We start from the raw sequence: 19,201 nt of genomic DNA, 5'->3' as shown, positions 1-19,201 counted from the left end.
TCGAGGTTTAAGGATCCTACGGGAAAGAGTAGCAATTTAGGCGCCGTTCGGAGCGTCGTAATTTCGCCTAGCTCTCGAGTATGTCGTTACCGTTTGCTTCTCGTGCCATTTCCGACAGGAACGTGTTATTTCCAACCGATCCGGGTACCCGGCGCGTCTTTACCGGCCATTACACGCTCGTCGCGGTCCGCGTGCCTCGTCTCGTCACGCGATACCGAAAATTCCCCATTTTTCCGGGGGACCACGCTCGCTCTTGGACGATTGCTACGAAGCGACGTTTCCACGGTGGTGGAGCAACGCGCAGCGCATTGGAGCGGATCGGGGTACCCTCCGCGGCGTTTTTCCTCCGCTTAGGAGGAAAGCGACGCGGCGTTGTTTCTCGGCAAGTAGGCATCGGCGATATCTCTGGGCGGCGATCGCCGCGAGCAGGCCTTCCTTTGTTCCGCGACCGGTCGACCGGCCGATTAAGCCGGGAGTTTAACGCGAGAGGACGGTTCGACCGGTGGACGTGCGGCGTCCCGAGGCCGACACGTGAACACGGCGACGAGTTCATCCGCTGCGCCGCGCGACGTTCCACCGCGAGGGGGGGGCTTAGCGCGGATTCCTCGTGTCCACGAGCGTTGTAGTAGGGTACGCGGAGCTTTCCGTCGCGAGCGGATGATCGGAGGACGGGCGGAAAAAAGGGATCGCGAGGAGCAGCCGGATAAAGGGAGCGATTCGTGGGGCGGATCGTGGGAGGAAGAGAAGCGGACGGACGAAAAGAGCGCGGCCTGAGGTACGCCGGGGGGCTAGCGGGGGGCGAGAGCGGGCCGATTTAATACTCGAACGAGCCAGCAGCTCGTTTTACACCAGATGGTTTTACATACGGCCGCTATCGTGTTACCGAGCTTCTCCGTATGGCTGCGTCGTCGTCGTCGTCGTCGTCGTCGTCGTCCGCGTGTTCGCCGCTTCGACCGGCCGCCCTAATACGCGCGGACGCGCGAACACGAGCCAAGTCCTCTCGAAGGCAGTCGCGCGCGATCGGCCATCGACGCGCTCTCTCTCCCGTTTCGAGAACCGGACTCGATCTCGCCGTGGAAACCTTGGCGGCGATTTTCGAGAAGGCACGCGGGGGGTGGAATCCTCGACTTCGTTAAGTCCGTCGCGAACGCACGAGTCGAGCCGAGAGAGACCGTGTCTCACTGCCTCTGCACACTCGCGGGGGGGGCAGAAAAAGTAACGTAAAAGTAGGCAACTGCTGCTATACGAAGCAAACGAGAGCGATAGAGAGAGAGAGAGAGAGAGTGAGGAGAGGGTACTCTCTCGGTCTCGTTCGCTCGGTAAGTTACACGGCGCGCACGGAGAAGAACAATATGAGCTCGCCGGATGCTGGCGAGCAACGCGGAGAGCTCGCTATCTTCGATGCTGGCCGAGATAAGGGTACGAGGGGAGGCCACGGCGGGAGCGCAGAGATTGTGCGCGCCTCTTCTTCTTCTTCTTCTTCTTCTTCTTCTTCTTCTTCGCCGTGTCCACGGATCCGCAGAGAACGCGCGCGCACACACGGATACAGGGACTCTCGCGAGCGCGCTCGGACACACTTGGACGCCGAGGAGGAAGGAAGGAAGGAGAGAGTCCGTGGCGGGCCGGTCGCTTAAGGCCCGCCGAGCGAGCGGAATAGAAAGAGGGGATTGAGTTGTAGCCGCGAGTGGAGGATCTTATGTAGATTCCTTGTAGATCGTGCACCCGATTCGATCGCGATCGGCTACCCGGTACCGGGTTAATTAAAATTGTACGGGCCGGACGTCTTTCTTTCTCGCTGCCTCTCTCTCTCTCCCGGCTTCCTCCGCCAAGCGTTCTCTCCTCCGCTCCTTTGTGTCTCTCCCCGTCCCTGCCCCCCGACCCCCGCGCGTTGCAGTGTCGCGTCGCTTGCCTCCGCCCCCGCCCTCCGCCGCCGCTCGTCCTTTTTCCTCGGCCGTTTCGTTCCAAGCTGCACGCTGCTCGCTGCACCGGCCGGCGGCGCATCTCGCCGTAAGCTCCTTCGATTTTTGGCCGCTGCCTGGGAGGCTGCTTACGTGAAATCCTATTACCGCGAGCCACGCCGCGCGACAGCGCAACCACTCTCCTCTCCCTCTCTCTCTCTCTCTCTCTCTCCCGAGTTCTTCTCTCGAGTGCACGAGGCTCGCCGCGGGGACCAGGATGCGGAGAGTCCGGCTACCGAGCTACGCTTATTACCTCGGTCAACCAATCGCCCTTTACCGATTCCGTATTCCACCCTCGCGGTCCGCTAGAACGATTCCTCGTCCGGTTCAAACGCTCATTCGATGCTCCGATTCGCGAGCGGCGGATCGACGCGGCCCCGGCGCGGAGGAGCATCGTTAAACGCGCGCAACCGCTCGGCGAGGCTACCTTAAAGATCGTCCGGGGGTCGAAGGTCGCGCGGGCTGCGAGCGCGCGAACAACCGGCCGCGGCGATTATTATGCTTATTAAGGTGGAAAGTAATAAATTACGGGCGGGCTAATAGCGGGGACCGTGAGAAGCGGCGGGAGCCGAGGGGAAAAACGCCACGGCGAAGCTTCTCGATGCGTACCCCGTGTTCCGATCGATTCGTCGGGCAACTCTCTTCGGGGCCACTGAAAACAAAACCGACCCCACCGGCGGCAGCGACTCGGTGGTGCAACGGCGTGTCTGGTCCGCGCGACCTGCCGCCAAGGGAGAACGTTTCCGAGGCAATAAAGCTGTTCCATTCTTAATTAAATCCGAGACCACGCGAACCGGCTAATTAAAGCAAACATCCGACGCGATAAACCTCGAACGCCGTGCTTCGTGGTCTCCAACGACGACGACGACGACGACGACGACGACGTGCCGGAGCGGGGAGAAGCCGCTCGTAAAAACCCTTCGCGAACTTTGCCACCCTCGTTCTTGCGCTCGGCTTTCCCGCGCTCCGCGTTTTCCACGAATCCGTTGCTCCCGGAGCGTGACGAAGACGCGTAGCGATCGCGCGTATCGATCCTCGACTCGCGAGGCCACGGAAGCATCCGCGTCGTGCTCGAGGATGGCCGAAGAGCGCGGATGCGACGGGGTGGGTGGGAAGGATAGGCGGAAACGATGCGGGGAAAAAACGAGCGTGCCGTGGAGATACACGTGTGCGTATAGTTTGCGCGATAATGGCCGCTCGGCCGGCCGATAGAGAGATAGCGTTGCTCGGGTTGGCGAGCGCGCGACCGACCGGGGGCGGAGGGTCGCTGGCTGGCAGGGGTTAAGCGTAAATCAATCAGGCCGCGTGGAAACGAGCAGAAGCAGCCCTGCTCGAGGGCGTCTCGAAAGTTCGCCGCGAAGGATACGACCGCGACCACGACTCCGGAACGCAAGGACGAGAGACGAATCGCGAGCACGGCGCGGCCGGTAATCCGCTCCATCGCGTCCCGGTATCGAACGCGGATCGAGGAATTTTCATAACGAGCGGCTGCAGGAGCCAGCAACAGCGGTAGCAGGAGCGGTTGCAGCGGGAGGAACGACGAGACGGGGGGCGGGAGCAGCGAGTCTCGACCGGCTGGAAGAAAAAGGGCGCCTTTAATGGGACACGTTGGCGCCCGGGTCAGGGTGGCCCCGTTGTTACTCGTTAATTCGAACCGCGACCGAGGAGAGCACGCACACTCGGCGATCCGGGACCCGGGACCGGCTATTCTCGCGCGAATCCGTGGAAAGCGCAAACGAGCGTGATGCCGAGGTATGCGTTCCGTGGTAAGGAACCGACGACGAGCAGCTCCACCCTTTGTCCTCCTCCCCCCCGGCGTGCTTGTGCGGCCGAAGCGGGCAGGAAAGTAGGAATAAAAACGCGAGACAATACGATGTCGCAGCGGCGCGGCCGTTGTCGGTTCCCACCTCGGGGCCCCCGTAGCTTCTTCGCCTCTGCCCGGGGAACGCGGCCGATTGTCAATTAGAGAAACCACGAGGGCTCGGTTTTAGCATAAGCCACCGGCCAAAAGGGGTCCGGGATAAACTATAGGCTACGGCCGCGCACGCATCGCGAGCGCGTTTCTTTCGACTTTCCTCTCCGCTTGGGGGGGCCAGGCGACGCGGTCCCGGCGCGAGAGAGACCGAGATACGCGAGCACTCGCGGGGAATCGAAAGGAAAGACGGCGGTGGTGGCTAGGCCTGCGAGCCAGTGCCAGCGAAACCAGAGGGAAGGAATTTAAGATAGGGGGCCCGTTGGTCTTGGGGAAGCTAATAAATTATGCCTAACGCGGCAACAACTGCTCGATTATTTATTTAACGACAAAAGCAGTCACGAACTCGGACTCCGACTCGAGGCTCGCGGTAATGGCAGTCTTTCTTCCAACGTCCAACGCGTATCCGCCTTCCAACGAGTCCCACTCGTGATCGACATTTCGGGCGCACGGGTTTCGCACGGCTTTTTCCGAGTTTCGGCGCAGCGCAGGGGGTTAACCCTTTCGCTGCTACGGGCGACTATAGTTCGCTCTCCGTAAAATGACACGTGTTGTACATACGACGAGCATCTGCGGTTACTGCAAATCAACTATCTCACTCTGGACACGCAGTGTGAGTATTTTGTTGTATTTATTTATTACGGACCTCAATACTCGGCGAACCGAATGCCTCTGCCGATCGGTCTCGCGAACCGTGTACAGTTTCGACGCGACGGCTCTATCTGCGGGGGTACCGAGCAGCGAAAGGGTTAACAAACGCGTTCGCGAAATGGGAAAATCGTCGAGGAACGAGGACGCTTCTCGTCTCGAGACCAAGTACGACGGGGGATGAAGCCGAGACACGCGGAGGCGCGACGTTTCCTGGAAACGATCTCGAAGAGGATCGCGAGCGGGGCCCACGGGGTAGGAGGAAAAGTACGAGACGCGACGATAAACCTTGTCGCGGACGTCGCTTAAATCTTGGATTTAACGATCGCTGAACATCGATCCTGCCGCTCGATCGTCACCGATCGTTGTCGCGGCGGAATTAAGCGACAAAACGGACATCGGCGACTAACGACCCCGCGCGATTTCCCGGCGAGGAAACGAGGCACACTCGTATCCAGCGCGATTATAAAGCGAAAATTTACGAGCCTCTCCAAGCCCACGGGAGGAGATCTCGCGGATTCTTTTACCTCCCTATCTCCCGCCCAGGTACCGTCCTCCGGCAACTTTGTCGCGTCGCGGATTTTATCGTCGACGCCGTTTTAAGTGTCTTCCTCGCCGAGGTCCTTCCTCTCGCGACCTTCGGCCGATTTCCGATCCTCGTACGCTGTCCGATCATCCTTCCACGCGATTCATCGCGTTTTCGACGCTCCCCGAAGAGTTTCGTCGCGACGACTCGGAGATCTGGGACGCAGCGATTTTTCCGCTTCGAATTCGAATTTCCACTCGCGACTAATCGACGCAATCTGGCGAGCGGAGCGAAGCGACAGCGGGGAGACGCGAAGGAGAGGAAGAGAGAGGCGAGGAAACTTGACCTACCGCAGTTTTAACTACCGTTCAATTATACAGTTTGCTTTCGGTTGGGTCGTCGCGCGGGTCGAATAAAGCGTGTAATTTACCGGCAATAAAAGAGCAGTGGTAACGGCGACGCGAGAGAGTCGCGCTCGCGCGAGAGGGAGAAGTCGCGTCGTTAACGACGCCGTTTACTGCCGCGAGGAACGAATATTTTGTTGCAACTCTCCGATCCGGCGACGTGGAATCGACGACGGCACGCGGCTTCGTGCCTCTTCTCGCCGAGCCGTCTCTCCGCTTCCCTCCGCTCCGCGCCTCGCCGCTCCTCTTCGCGACCCACGGCCGTGGGCCCATCGACATCGACATCCACGACGACGACGACGACGACGACGACGACGAAGTAGAAAGGAAGGAACGGGTCGGTACGCGACAGAATCCCGTTTCGAAAGTGTCATCGTGCCTCGGCGAGAGGTCCTCGCCAACGGCGTAAAAGCGCCGCGATAATTGGCCCTTAAAGCACGCCCCTCGCGGCTTAATGCATATAATCGCGCGCATTATGCGCCTGCGACTCCATCCTCGGACCCGCGAGACGAGTCTGGCTAATTTTCTCTCTCGCCTGACGTAACCCGACGATTAGCGCGGCGAGCAGGCGCGGGTCAGCGAGCTGGGTAAATAAGGAAAGCGCGTCCACGGGTCCCGTCCTTCCCTCGGGACACCACCCGTCCTCCTGTCCGCGCGAACAGGTGTCGCGTTCCCGAGTACAAACCGAACGAGGAATACACAGAGATCTCCGCGTCTCCGATTTTATTGGAAATTTCCGTTTTCTCGTTTTTCCTGTTTTCCCCGCTTCGATCAGATTTCACGCGACGTCGCGTGGCGTTTCCTCGATCACAGTACTACGGTACGGGAATACCGTGGAGCACGCAGCACCGACGACACTGTCGCGAGACATCGTTCGCTTGTCGCGTGTGGCACGCGGTGACCGACGCGACGCTCGGCATCGGTGTACGACACGCGTCGCGTATAGAATCGCGACGAATGTTCCGAGTGCAACGAACGAGAAGATGCAGCGCGACTGGATGGTGGTTCGGCGATGCTCGATCGGCAGGCGGTTATTATCGGCGAGAGGCTGCGAGATGGAGATACGAGGGCAACCTGCGCGTTCGTCGGAGCGATTCTTAATTACGGTTGTCCCGAGTGACACGGCGCGCAGAGGAAGAGGGCAGCTGGCGCGTCCGATTTTACAACTCGCGTCGTTTCCGGTGCACGCGATACGCTTCGCCTTCGCATAAATTCACCCGACACACTCGCGTACAGTGTCGCGGGTAGCTGGTCTCGCGGCTGGGAATCGCGACGGTTCCTCGCGTTCCCTGCACGCGGACGGGGGGCGAAAAGGGGCGGAGGAGGGGCGGAAGAAGAAGGATCGATCGTTAAGAAGTCAGGCACGGGTCGTGGAGGGTTATTCGATAAATGCCGCGGGATTCTTGCCGGTGAACGTTTTACGATCGGCAACCATTAATGTCTCGCGCTGTGCACGGGCGGTCTAGCACGCACGCATGCGCGTACGTACAGTCGGACGGACACTCGTAATAACGATAAAGATCTCGTTGAAACGGATGGGAAGAACGGATTGCACGCGTGATGGGGCGAATGGAAGGAGGCGGAGAGAGTTTTCCAGGAGGACGGAGATTTTTCGGTCGCGCGGGAAAAACGAAGAGCGGCCGGCGGAGGTGGAACGAGCCGAGGGCCGCGATATCGTAGGAGCGGCGGTTTCTAAGCGACGGCCGTGCAATAACTCGCGAAAGATATCCCGGAGAGTCTGTTCCCGAAGGAAGGAAGGATTATCTCGAAACGCGAAAACGCTCTCCGCCGTATCTCCGGGCGAGTCGGCGCGACGAACACGGCCACCGAAGTCCTCCGCGGCCTCCACCGCCGAACGAGATATCGAAACTATTCACCTACGATCGGCCGCGAACACCGCGTTCCTTCTCGTATCCTCCGCTTCGATTGTCTTGGCCGGTTATCGCGCGGCCGAGAGCACCACGGACAATCGCGGGGTTAGAGGCTGGAGCCGAGTCGCTCGTTGTTCGCGCCGCGAGGATTAGTTAAGAAGACGGGGAAGGATGGCCCTAGCCGCGGATCGATACGGAAAACACGCTCTTATATACTCGCGGAGCTCGTCCGGTACTCCGAAATGACGACGCTTCGCAGCGTTTGATACCATAATTACGCCGATACCTCGCGGAACGAAAACATCCCGCGAGATAAACCATCGCGATCCACGCGGTGAATCGTCCTCGCCAGTACACTCGTCGTAATTACTCTGCGATTTTCTGCTTCGTTAACGCTTTGACCGCCACGTTGGTCATATATGTAGAAATGTTGGATAGGCAACGGGAGAAGCGTTTATTTTAACTCCTTGCACTCGATAGGTGTGATCCTCAGTCACCATTTCGTAAAACTTGGAAGATCGAGATTAATTAATATGTCAAATTTAATGTAACGTAACAGTGTGCGAGGTATCGAAATCAAATAATTCTGCAATTCTGTTGTGATAAAATTCTTTATTTACTGCTCGAAAAGGTATCGTCGGTTTTTTAATAGAGAATCTTTGCTTTTCTACTCTTCTCCAGCTACAAAATTTTCTAGTGCAAAGGGTTAAACTAGAAACTTATTCCAAGCGCCATATCTCTCAAAAACTCTATGGCTGGCTCTAAACACGCTCTGACTCTTCTCAAACTCTCTTTCTCAATCGGTCGATCACGTATCCTAAACACTTGGACGTATTCCTAGGCTTCCACTCTTCGCTTGCATTCGGCTCTGTCATAAACATCCCTTACATTCGATCCTCTCGCACGCGGTCACTTTTGTTTCAACAAGGAGAGTGCAAATTCTTCGAGTGAAACTTTGCAGGTTTGCAGATTTCGTTATGCAGTTCAAGAATATATATCATTGTAGGAGCAACTACTGGATAGCGTTTGAGATATTTCTAAGTCCAAATATATAAATATATTAGGTCTAACGAAAAATTCTGTCTATTTTTAAAGTAAAAGAAGATAATACATTTTCGACAAATTTATTTATATTTATCCAACAATATCACTTTCATCGTTACCTGTGACCACTTCCCAGGATGATGGAATCAGGTGCTAAGTCTGGAAAGTATAGCGAATTCCACGAAACTTCAGGTGACATTAACGGACAGAGCTTTCCGGTAGACCTAATATAAATATATAATACTCTCGATATTCTTTCAGGGCCGTACTTATTCCTTTCCTACATATACGACAGGCCACGGTTTCCCTGTGACATCACGGTGGTCATTGATGACCGGAGCGCTTGAACTACGTCGAATGAAAATTGACAGTCGGTGCATTTCGAGTATAACCTCTAATTAGAAGATACTCTGAAATAAAAAGTGCCCCATTGAACGATTGAAAATTTTTATTACAACATGAAAAACGTATTACAACGAATCTTGCATCTAGCGGTGCACTCGCGTGACGTCCCGAGGGAAACACGTGATTTCAGCGTGGCAATTAAAGGATTAACTTGCCCTTATAGTGATATATTTTCTCGAACTGGATGACCAGATGTGCAAACCTGCAAAATTTCAACTAAATCCATGACCCGAAGGACTGTTTATTATTCGCTGCTCGCAATCCCACATTCCTCGACGTGATTGCTCGTGGAGTGCGGACTTTTCTTCCTCTTTGAAGCACCGTATGGCGGACCACCGTCGGCGCGGTTGTCGAATCGAGCGGAAACTCGAGAGACGGAGGAGATGGACGGATCGGGGAAGAAGTTGCGCGGATAATCCGTGGACGCGGCTTTTCGGCGAAGAAACCCGACGCCCGTCGCAAACGGCAGTAGTCTTAGCGCGCGCGCGCGCGCGCCTTCCGACTAGCCGCGATCTAATCCTATTTTCGTTAGATCCGTTAATGGTTAATGGGAGGCAAAGTGGTCAGCGACCGGAACAAGGCCTAAGTCCGTCTTAAATCCTGTAGGAGGGAAACCCTTGTAGCCCTTAGTCGAGGATGGTAATCCGCGCGGGATAACTATTGGCCGGCGGTGTTGGAGCGGAAGCGGAGATTCGTCTCCGATCGACGTTGCGTCCTCCCGGGGAATCTCGATCGCTCCGCTTCGCAACGTCTCGGCTTGTGTGCGCGCGCGAGACGGCAGAGACGCGGCGTTTCCGCTCGCGTGCACCGCGGACAATTAAAGTGCCGCGCGCGCAGAGGCCATGCCCGCGGCAGAGGACAAACTTGCGAGCCGGAGCGATCGTTACGCGTTTATAATATGCAAGGGTGGAAACAATAATATCGTCGTTTCGGCAGGGCCCGCACCCTCCGGCCCAGGAAACCCTCGCGTGGGCAAATAACGCTGAGGGGGCGCGGGATTAATCGGGATTCGGGGTCAAGAAATTTATGAAATTGGCGCGCCGGAAACGAGATCCGAGATCCGAGTACGGACCGCGAGAGGTTCTCCTCGCGAGGACGAAGACGCATCGTTGCCGGGACTGCGGGAGACTCGCGGCGACGCGCGAATAAGAGAATTCCCTGGGAGCAGAAGCAACGCGCCCCGGGGTTGTAAATTACCGAAATAATCCGCCGGTTAATTCCCAGAGGCGGTTTATTACCGGGCTCGTGATCCGTCGAAATTAAATTCGCGATCTCCGGGCGAGGCGGGCAAAGCGGGAAAAGCGGAAGAAGCGAGGAAGAGATCTCGCGGCGTGGGCGTAGGCGTAGGTGGAAGGCGGCGATACGCGGATGGACGCGTGTCGGAGGACGGCGGGGCGTAACACGAAAGCTACATTATACTATTCAAACGATTGCGGGGCACGGCGCGCGGCTAAGTTGACATTGTTGTTTCCGAGGGTGGCCTGGGGCCCTGCGAATATCTTAGCGCCGCGCAGAAGCTATACCACGCGTACACGTCGTCGTACAAGCCCTCCGGGGATGCGAACGTTACACCGCCACCGCCACCGCCGCCTCCCGTCTTCCCGCCAACCATATACTAATCAATAACCATGAATCGCTCCGGTAACAGTGGCATGCACGTTCCGTTGCACCGTTATTGTTGCCGGGCCAGAGTGCTCGGGCTACCGTGAATATTATTATCGCCGATGATCCTTCGCCTAGGCGAGATTCCGCGCCGCGATAGTCGCCCGCTCGTCCTCCTCTTAACGCGCCGAGCCGAGTCGCGCGACAGCCGCGCGTTCGATTCCACCCGAAATCATCGAGCTCCGACGATTCGAAACAACGACCACGTCGCGAAGCCTCGTCGGGCAAGATCTAAACCGCGACCCCCCTCTCTCGCGGAGAAAGTAGCCTTCGTCTCGGAAATTTGAACGAAAATTGAACGCTCGTCGGCTGGGCGGCGTGGAATTATCACGATGACCTCTGGTCCAAACTCGCGGGGTAGTCCCGCGAAGGCTATGGGAGACGGCGTCGGAAAGAAGGGGTGTCGGTGGAAAGTGGAAGCGGAAGGACAGAGAGAAGGGCAACGGTTAAACCGGTGGAGGATCGGGTGGATTGGAACCGGCCCCGGGGACTCGCGCTGCTGCAGGGTTGACGTTCGCGTCGACGACGATCTCTAATAAAGTTCAATTATCCCCGGAAACGTTAGGTACCGAGGGAAAGGTAGACGAGCCGGAGCGAAAGGCAAAGGTCCGGGGGCGGAAGGGGGCGGGGAAGCGAGTCGAACGAGAACCCTAACGTTGCCGACGAGAGAAAGAGAAACCGGGAGAGATGATAATCTAAACGATCGCAAAGTGGGCTGCAGAAACGCGCCGAAATTGGCAATAACAGGGTGGCAAGGGGTGGGGCGAGGGGTGGCGGACGGGCGGGAGCACGGCAGGAAGGGGCAGCCGCGTAACGTATACACGTAACGGCGGGGCTCCGGCGCGAACTTCCTATTCTGGTTAGCATTCAAATTGAATCTTCGTGGCGGCCGGTCGTGAAGAGTTACCGCCGTTAATGGACCTCGCAAACGCTCTCAAATTGCCGGCAGACTGCTGAGACGCGCGCCCCTACCTAATCTACCGGCTTGATTCTCCGCGCGGCTCATCGCCCAGCCCCCCCCCACCCCCGTCTACCTCCGCGGATATCGCGCGATCCTCCTCTTTCCGCCAGTCCGACCGACACTCCCATCTATCGCTAGATCTACCATTTCCTACCGAATTCTCTTTAGATCGATCCCTATCGCCACTCGATACACCACCGTTTGCCCTTCTCTCGCATCCGCCGCTTCCTCGCGTCTATTCGACCACCCTCCCTAGCACACTCTCGCGTGTCCTTCCACTCGTTCCAGTCCGACGACCCCTGTGATCCGTTGCTTCCAGTTGCTTCGCGAGTTTCCAAACGGAAATACACGAAAGAGTGCAGTATATCTGTAGGAGGAGGAAAGGGACCCGAGGTAGACGAGGGGTCGGTTTTACGGCGTATCGGGAATCGCGAAGGAAACGATCCTGCGAAATGTCCGCAAATTGGCAGCGATCTAACGAGCGACTCGTAGGTCGATGAGCCGCGAGACGCGTTGCGAGCTGCGCGGCTCATTGGCTACCGATGTAATTCGAGAAGCAGACAGCCAGAAAGAGGGTGCTTTTCCCTCCCCCGCTTTCTTTTCTCCCGTTAAACCGAATTAGCCCGCTTGATTTAGAGCCTGGGAACGTTTTACCGGCTCGAAAACCGACTTCTTTCCTTTCTCCTCGATACCCGAGACTCCTTCTCCCAGGGGTTTCCACCACCACCACCACCATCACCATCACCACCATCACCGCTATCGCCGTGGTGCCGGATTCGTTTTTTCCGGAACAAGCACGATCGAAGCACGCTTTCCGAAGCGTTTGCGTAAACCGAATAGAAAATGGAGGGTAGACGAGGTCAGAAACGCGAGTTTCTCCCGGCAGAGGATCCTGCCACCCTCTTGCCGTGATTCGAAATGGCTAATTTAGCGTGGCGAGTCCCAAGGGTGACGGGGGTTGTTCGCAAAGACGGAGAAAGGGCGTCTTGGAGACAAGCTAGGAGGAACAGGATCGCCGTGCGTCTCGGTGTAATTCTATTAGAGGTAACTATGCGAGCTCTGGACCGTCCGTTGGATTTAATCACGAGCCCGCTACGCTGCGCAATATTCTCCGTCGTCATCTTTCCACCGACGATGGTCCTCGTCGGAGAGTGAATAATTCGCGTAAAGCACGATCTGCCTATTTCGAGACTGACGAACCGAGTTTTCTCTGTTTTCCGTTTCAGCCGAGTTGAAGATGGACGTTCTCCGGGAGAGGGAGGTTAAGGACAGCCTCGAGCGACAACTCCAGGACGAGCAGAAGGTTCGAGGTGAGTACCCGAGATCATCGACGTCCCCCAGCGCGTCACGGCTAGACCGGACGCGCGCGTGTTTACTACTCTCGGCCATATGGCCGAGCGAAATTCCATCGACCTCGTTGTTCACGGATGCCCGCGTGTCCCCCGACCGAAACGGATATACACCCTTTACGACGAATCCAGCGGCCGCGTAAACGAGCTTTTCGAGAATAATACGCCCGCGACCGCGCCATGATCCGCGACGAGGATAGGTTGCAGCGGGCGTTCCCGCGTCGAGCCATTTAACGCCGCGATAAATCAAAGCATCGACGACGAAGACACACGTCGCTATAAAGCGTTCGCCGCGCTCGTCGGGGTCCCAGCCGGTATCCTATTATTCCAGCCTCGAAGAACCCTAGAGAGGACTCTAGAGCCTCGACTCGGACTCGCTTCTCCTCCTTCGGGCCAGCAGCACAGCCTTCGTCCCGGCTGTTTCGCGACTTTAATGGAACGAAGGGTGGAAACAGGCACAGAGGGGTGGCAGGGAAGGAAGGAAGGAAGGAAGGAAGGAAACGTGGAAGGACCACGGCAAAGGCCGTGATCGCTCGACCAAGTTTGTATCGAATGTCAGTCGGTAATAGAATAGTCGTCTCGCGTTTACGGGCTCTGCTTCTCTTTGACCACCTACTCGATCCTGCACCGACACCCACTCCCTTTGTTCGACCGTCCTCTTCTCTCTCTCCTTTTTCCAGCCGCGTGGAAGGAAAAAGAAAAAGCGAGCACCGGGAGCAGCGATCTCTCCATTGTGTCGCGCTTGCCCGATCAGAGATGGAGATCTCGGCCGGGCAGATTCGGGGCTCCCGTTATGTCCAGCGACCGCGAACCTGGCGCGAGCGCGTGCTCGATGAATCATCCGGGGCGAGGGGGGGGGAGGGAAGAGGATGGTAGTCCTCGCGAGCGTTTTCGCGATGAGAGGAAAGCGTTCCGCCGCGGCGAGCGAATCGATTGGCACGGCGGACGAAGGAAAGAGGAAGAGGAGGAACGAAAACGGCAACGGAAGGGTGGCAGGCAAATTCAATATCGCGGATTTTCCTGGCAAAAGATGTCGGCGTCCCGGCTGACGCGAGCACAATGCGAGACGCGATAAATATGTAAAAGTGGAGAAGACCGACAGGAATATCCGCGTGCTTCGGGGCGGACGAGCGCGCGATCGCTATATTGCGCTCCGTACGAAAAAAAGTCCTCTCTCCGGGGACAGAGGGTGCCTTTCCGCGCGCGCGTTCTCGCTCCGCGTCGATCGGCCACGCTCGCTCGATCGAGCCGATATTTTATTTTTACTTCCGCCCTCTCGCTTCTTTCCGCGCCACGCGTCCGTCCACGACGACGTCAGCGAGGAGGACGAGGACGAGGACGACGTGGTCGTGGTGTGTAGTAGTCGTGGACGCGTTTCGGTCGATTCGCAGGAAAAACGAGTTGCAGGGGCCGGGCCCTCGCGGTGGTAACACGAGCCTGTGACAACAGCAGTCCATTAGTCAACCAGCTCAGTGTCAATACATGAATATGACAGCCGGTCTCACGGAATAGCCCATCTATCCCTCGGCCCACCCCCGACGCCACCCATAATGTCAAGCGAGTTCTATGATATCGCAAATATAGGAAATAGTCTGGCCCCACTGCCACCCCCTCGGACGACTATAGAAACCTTTATCTTTCCGCGCGAAACTTTTGCTTTCGCCCCGGCCTCGACCCAACCCCGTCGGTTCCAGCGTCGACGCCGATGATCGATGCCACGCTACCGACCAATTCCTTCTTCCCCGTGTTCGCGTCCGCTCTCTCGTATTTTCGAGGATTCTTAAAGGCGGCGGCCAGCGTAAGACGATACTTAATTTGCGCGAGGCCTCCTGCGGTTCCGGCCGGATGATCGATCATCCGAGAATATTGACGCAACCGCTCGCTAAGTCCATCGTCTCTCATTCGGCTAATGACCGGCGAGCAAATGAAACGCAACGCGTAGTCGCTTTCTTCCTGCTGTACCCCGAGGGTAACCCCGAGGCGGTGCAACAACCGAGCGGTGTCCTACCCGATCACGGGGAGCAAAAGGAACGTTGACATTTTCTCCGCAGGCCCTTCTTCTTCTTCTTCTTCTTCTTCTTCTTCTTCATCTTCTTGCAAGAGGAAAGGGGCTAGCGCGGATCCACGAGTCGACGTGGAACCTACGTCTTTATCAATTTTACGGCGCGTCCCGGTATCGCTGCCTGCCTGCCTGCCTGCCTGCCTGCCTGCTTGCCGGTAGCAAAGGCAATTTGTGCAACGAGCAGGGAATCGCAGGGTAGACGGGGGTTGGAAGGCTGGCGCGGTGTTATTAGCCCGTTTAAAGCCCCGCTTGGCATTTCGGTAAAGGTTGAAATCTCCGACCCCCCGCGGACCAGCAGGCCGTATTATCTTGGCAGGGGTTGCAAGGAGTCGGCGCTGCCACGTCGTTGTTCTTCGGCGCGGGTCGAGGGATTTGTAATGGGACACGCGTTGCTCGCGTCGAACAACCAGATGACCTTTGCAGGGGCCGATAAACCGGCCAACCTGCAGCTCCGACCAGGCGGAATCTCCCGTCTCCGATCTTCCTTCGCGACGTTCTATTCCTCTCCTCGCGGCGGAGCCCGTGTCTTCGGAAAGCCACTTTGTTTGGGAAAGGTTGAAAAAGCCAAGCGTTTATTTGCCCGCGCCGAGCGTGCACGAGGAAAACGAGTTTTTTCCCGCGCCGACCATTCCCACGAGTTGTCTCCGCGAGTTACGCGAACCGGATTTCGAGAGTCGTTAATCGAGCTCGCGGTTTTTCCACCGCGACCACGACGACGACTGCGACGCGGACGACGTTGCGCCGTCATCGAGGGAATAGGCGAGGAAGATTGGTCGACGGAGGATAGGATAACAAATAGAACGCGGAAGAAGCGCGACGCGGCTCTGGATTGGATCCGCGGCCGGAAATTCTGGCCGACGTCTCGCGTGAACCGACCGAACGCGTTTTCTCCGCGCAGCAAAAAGCCCAGCGCGCGAGTAAACCTCCGCGGATCGCCTTGGGAGCCGACAGCTGCCTTTGCCGCAGCGTTACGGCAACTTGCGGCCTGCTCGTAATTAGCCCGGACCTTTTGTCGCCCGGATAGAAACACCCCTTTTCGCGTCGCGTAAGCGGCGTAAGTCTCGTCCTCTCCTCCTTCTCTCGGTTTCTTTCCACCGGCCTGGACCTTTGACACCCCTGTCGCTTTTCCGCCAAACGCCTAGAGGAACGAGCTCCGGGGAAAAAGCGTGGCGAACGGACCAAGGGGGAGTGAGGGGAAAGAGTGGGGCAGGAGAAGGATCGTTTCGACGATGACGAGGACGAGGACGACGACGCGTTTCGCAACGACGAGTGGCGACAAACGGAATTGAAACTGTACAATCAACCGACCGAGATTTATACGCGCGACGCTCCGCACCCCACGAATTAGCCGGGCCGTAATGCCGGGATCGGGTGTCGGTGTAATTGGGACCCAGGGGACTTTGCCGCGTTTCAACCCCGGTTCCGACCACCGTCACGCGCGATCCCCGGCTTTTCGCGGGCACCGGTATATTCGCCGTGGACGCGTAACGCGGATTTTTAAGCCCGAAGACGATTTAAACCCGACGAACGAGGAGCGCGGCCGGGGAATATGTCAAGGTTCAAGCTCGAACGAGCCTAAATCGAAAGCGGAGGAACGATAACCGTTCATTAGCTGCACGTTCACGGTTGACGATCCCCTCAAAGATTCCTGACGCAATGCTCGTCGACGATACCTATAATTACTCGTATTAGATTCATCCCCCGGATCAATAGTCCGTGACTAACATATCCACCCGAGTATCTGTCGCGACGCAAAGGAACCCGCAGCCGTGTCATCTTCGAACGAGCTTCGAAGAGCTAATTCTCAAAAGAGCTCGCAACCACCACCACGAGAGAACGGCGCCGACCACGGGCACGATAACAACAACAACAACAACAACAGCAGCAGCAGCAACAACAACAACAACAACAACGAGAACGGTAGCAGGAACGGGTATGGACATCGATGACGTCGGTGCCCCCGTGCGTAACGATAGCTGATTTGCTTTGAAGTGAACGTTTACACACACCGATCGCCGGAACCCTCCCCGGCATTGTAACTGCTCTCGAGGCAACCGGTGGATGGGGGATGCGTGCAACAACGTTGTCCTCTCCCTTGTCTCCGTCTGACCGTCCACGCAGCCGACGTCCTTCTGCTCCTCTAGACGACGCCACTGCGTGGAAACGTGTCGATTACCACCCTACTCGGGCTTCGTTCGCCTACGAATCCTTTGCGCGACCATTCTGATTCACTGAGTCCCGCAACCGGAAACTCGCCGTGATCGCTGCGCCAGAACAAAGTCATCGCGGTGGACAAACGTTAGGATACTTGTCAGGAGAGCAGAATATATATATATATATATAGGGAGAGAGGGGGCAGACAACGTCGTTACCTTGCCGGAAATATCCGTGGACGCCTCGGGCCTAAGCGAGGTTTACGACAGCAATGGGCTACGCGTCGTAGTTAAACGAACATGTGTCAAATGGACTTGCGTCACGCTGCTGGTTCAGCGAAGACGTATACAACTCGAGATATACTCTAAACACGAGGGGGAAAAAATTCGACCGCACGGTTTACACGAGCACTCGATTTTTCGGACTTTTTGCTCCAGCTAGATCTTCCTCTCTGGGTTATACTGGACGGGATGATGATTCACGGGGCGATTCGGTTACGAGGAATCGGAGACGGTGGCAGCGCGAAACGCGCGCGACCCCCGATAATGGCCGTCGCGAATCCGTCGCGAGTAATGACGGGAGCAGAAGCGAATCTAATGCGGTGTGACGAAGAATCGAACGGTAGAAGAAAGGGTGGCGAAGGGATGGCGGGGCGACGGGCGCGAGGTTCCACCTCGATCAGCGCTGCGAGGGGGGAGAGAGAGAGAGAGAGAGAGAGAGGGAGAGAGCAGATCGGGCAAAGGGTTCGACCGGCGAGAGAGCGGCTTACCCCCTTTGTGGCAGTTTAGCGTTTCATGTCGTATTCCGACTCATTGGAAATTGAGGAATACAGAAGAGGCGCAAAAGGGATACGGCTTTGAGATAAAAAGAACGTCGGATGGCGACGCTGACACCGGCGACTACTCTGTCGCGTCGCCACCGCCCCGCGAAAATAAACCCTTCTTTCCCCTTGGTGGCGGGGGTGGCGCTCGCGCCACGACAAAGGTGTCGCCACCGAGCCCACGGCACAGCCTCTTTTTGGCCTGCCGGTCGTCCGCGTGTCAGGCCATCGTGCACCGGCTTCGATTTTTCCGCGAGTTTTTTGCCGGTCTCCGCTTTGTCCTCGCAAGAGAGGAGAGAGGGCCGAGACCACCGACGGGGGTGTCGGCTCGCGGAGGCGGGCTGCCGGCGTCGTTGGAGCGAGCCGGGTCGGGCCAAGAATATCGCAGTCGCGCTAGAAGGGAGGGAAGGGTGGTTTGGGAAAAGGGGGTTAAAATCTTGGGAAAGTCGAGCGAAAGTCGGGTTACCGGGTTCGGAGCGGTCGATCGGAGGCAAAAGCGACGTCGTCGGACGTTGGCGTCGGCGGCCGGTGGTCGTTCGCCGTTGGAAGCCGATACGTGGGCTAGTATATCCCCCAGAAGGTAGTAGCTATATCGGCGAAGAGCCGATGCTGGTGGCTACAAGGGGGTAGGTGCCGCGGTCACTTTGTGAACTAACCTGGCTTTGCCCGCTGTTTAATTAAGTCTCGCCGAGACTACTCGTCCTCGCCCCCCTTTCTCTCTCTCGCTCCGCCTTCGTCCATCCCTTTGTCTCTCTCGCTTCGTCCCTGTCCGTTTCTCTGGCTCTCCGGCTGGCACACGGGCACACGAACCCCCGCTCGATTTCGCTCTCTCGGCGCGCGCGGTGTGGCCCTTCAATGGCCGAGGGCCGCTCGTCTCTCTTTCGCTCTCGCGTCATCCGCCGTCCCGTGTCGTGAATATGACACTCTGCCTGCCACCCCCTTGCTCCCCCTCGCGGCTCTTTCGCTCTCTCGCTCGGACAGCGAGAAAAAATTAAATCACAGCCACTGTTACGACGCGACCAAAGGGTAACCGAAGCTGTCGAGAGGGTCTACGCTCGCGCTCCTTCGACCCTTTCCGTCGAGCGCGAGAACAAAGGCAACGACGGTCGGAGCCGGAGGAAACCACGGACCCGCTTTTGCCCGCTCTTCGACAAACGGTCCGAGGCTCGTGTCCTTCCCAACGCGGCCGTTTTCCGGCAACGATCGATCGACGGACGAGTTGCCACGAGACGAGAATTCGATTCGCCGTCTCGTTCCACGAAGAACGGTCCACGATCTCCGCGGACCCCTACGCGGGGGTCCCGATGGACCGGCTTGTCGACTGGCTACCGTGCGTGCTCCCCCCCCCCTCCCCTCTCTCTCTCT

The 19,201-nt window shown here is 57.4% G+C and overlaps 1 protein-coding gene across 1 annotated transcript in view; it reads left to right on the top strand.

Annotated features, from left to right (window-relative positions):
* dac (dachshund family transcription factor) overlaps positions 1-19,201 on the top strand; it is a 139,652-nt gene that overhangs the window by 91,755 nt on the left and 28,696 nt on the right. Inside the window, exon 7 of the mRNA XM_017900441.1 lies at positions 12,678-12,761. Within this exon, the coding sequence (XP_017755930.1) occupies positions 12,678-12,761 (84 nt within the window). The remainder of the gene's footprint in view (positions 1-12,677; positions 12,762-19,201) is intronic.

Source organism: Eufriesea mexicana, unplaced genomic scaffold, assembly GCF_001483705.2.
Source record: "Eufriesea mexicana isolate 0111107269 unplaced genomic scaffold, ASM148370v2 scaffold474474835, whole genome shotgun sequence".
NCBI classification, from domain to species: domain Eukaryota; kingdom Metazoa; phylum Arthropoda; class Insecta; order Hymenoptera; family Apidae; genus Eufriesea; species Eufriesea mexicana.
Note: the sequence above shows the minus strand (reverse complement) of the source record. Positions and strands in the feature narration are given on the sequence as shown.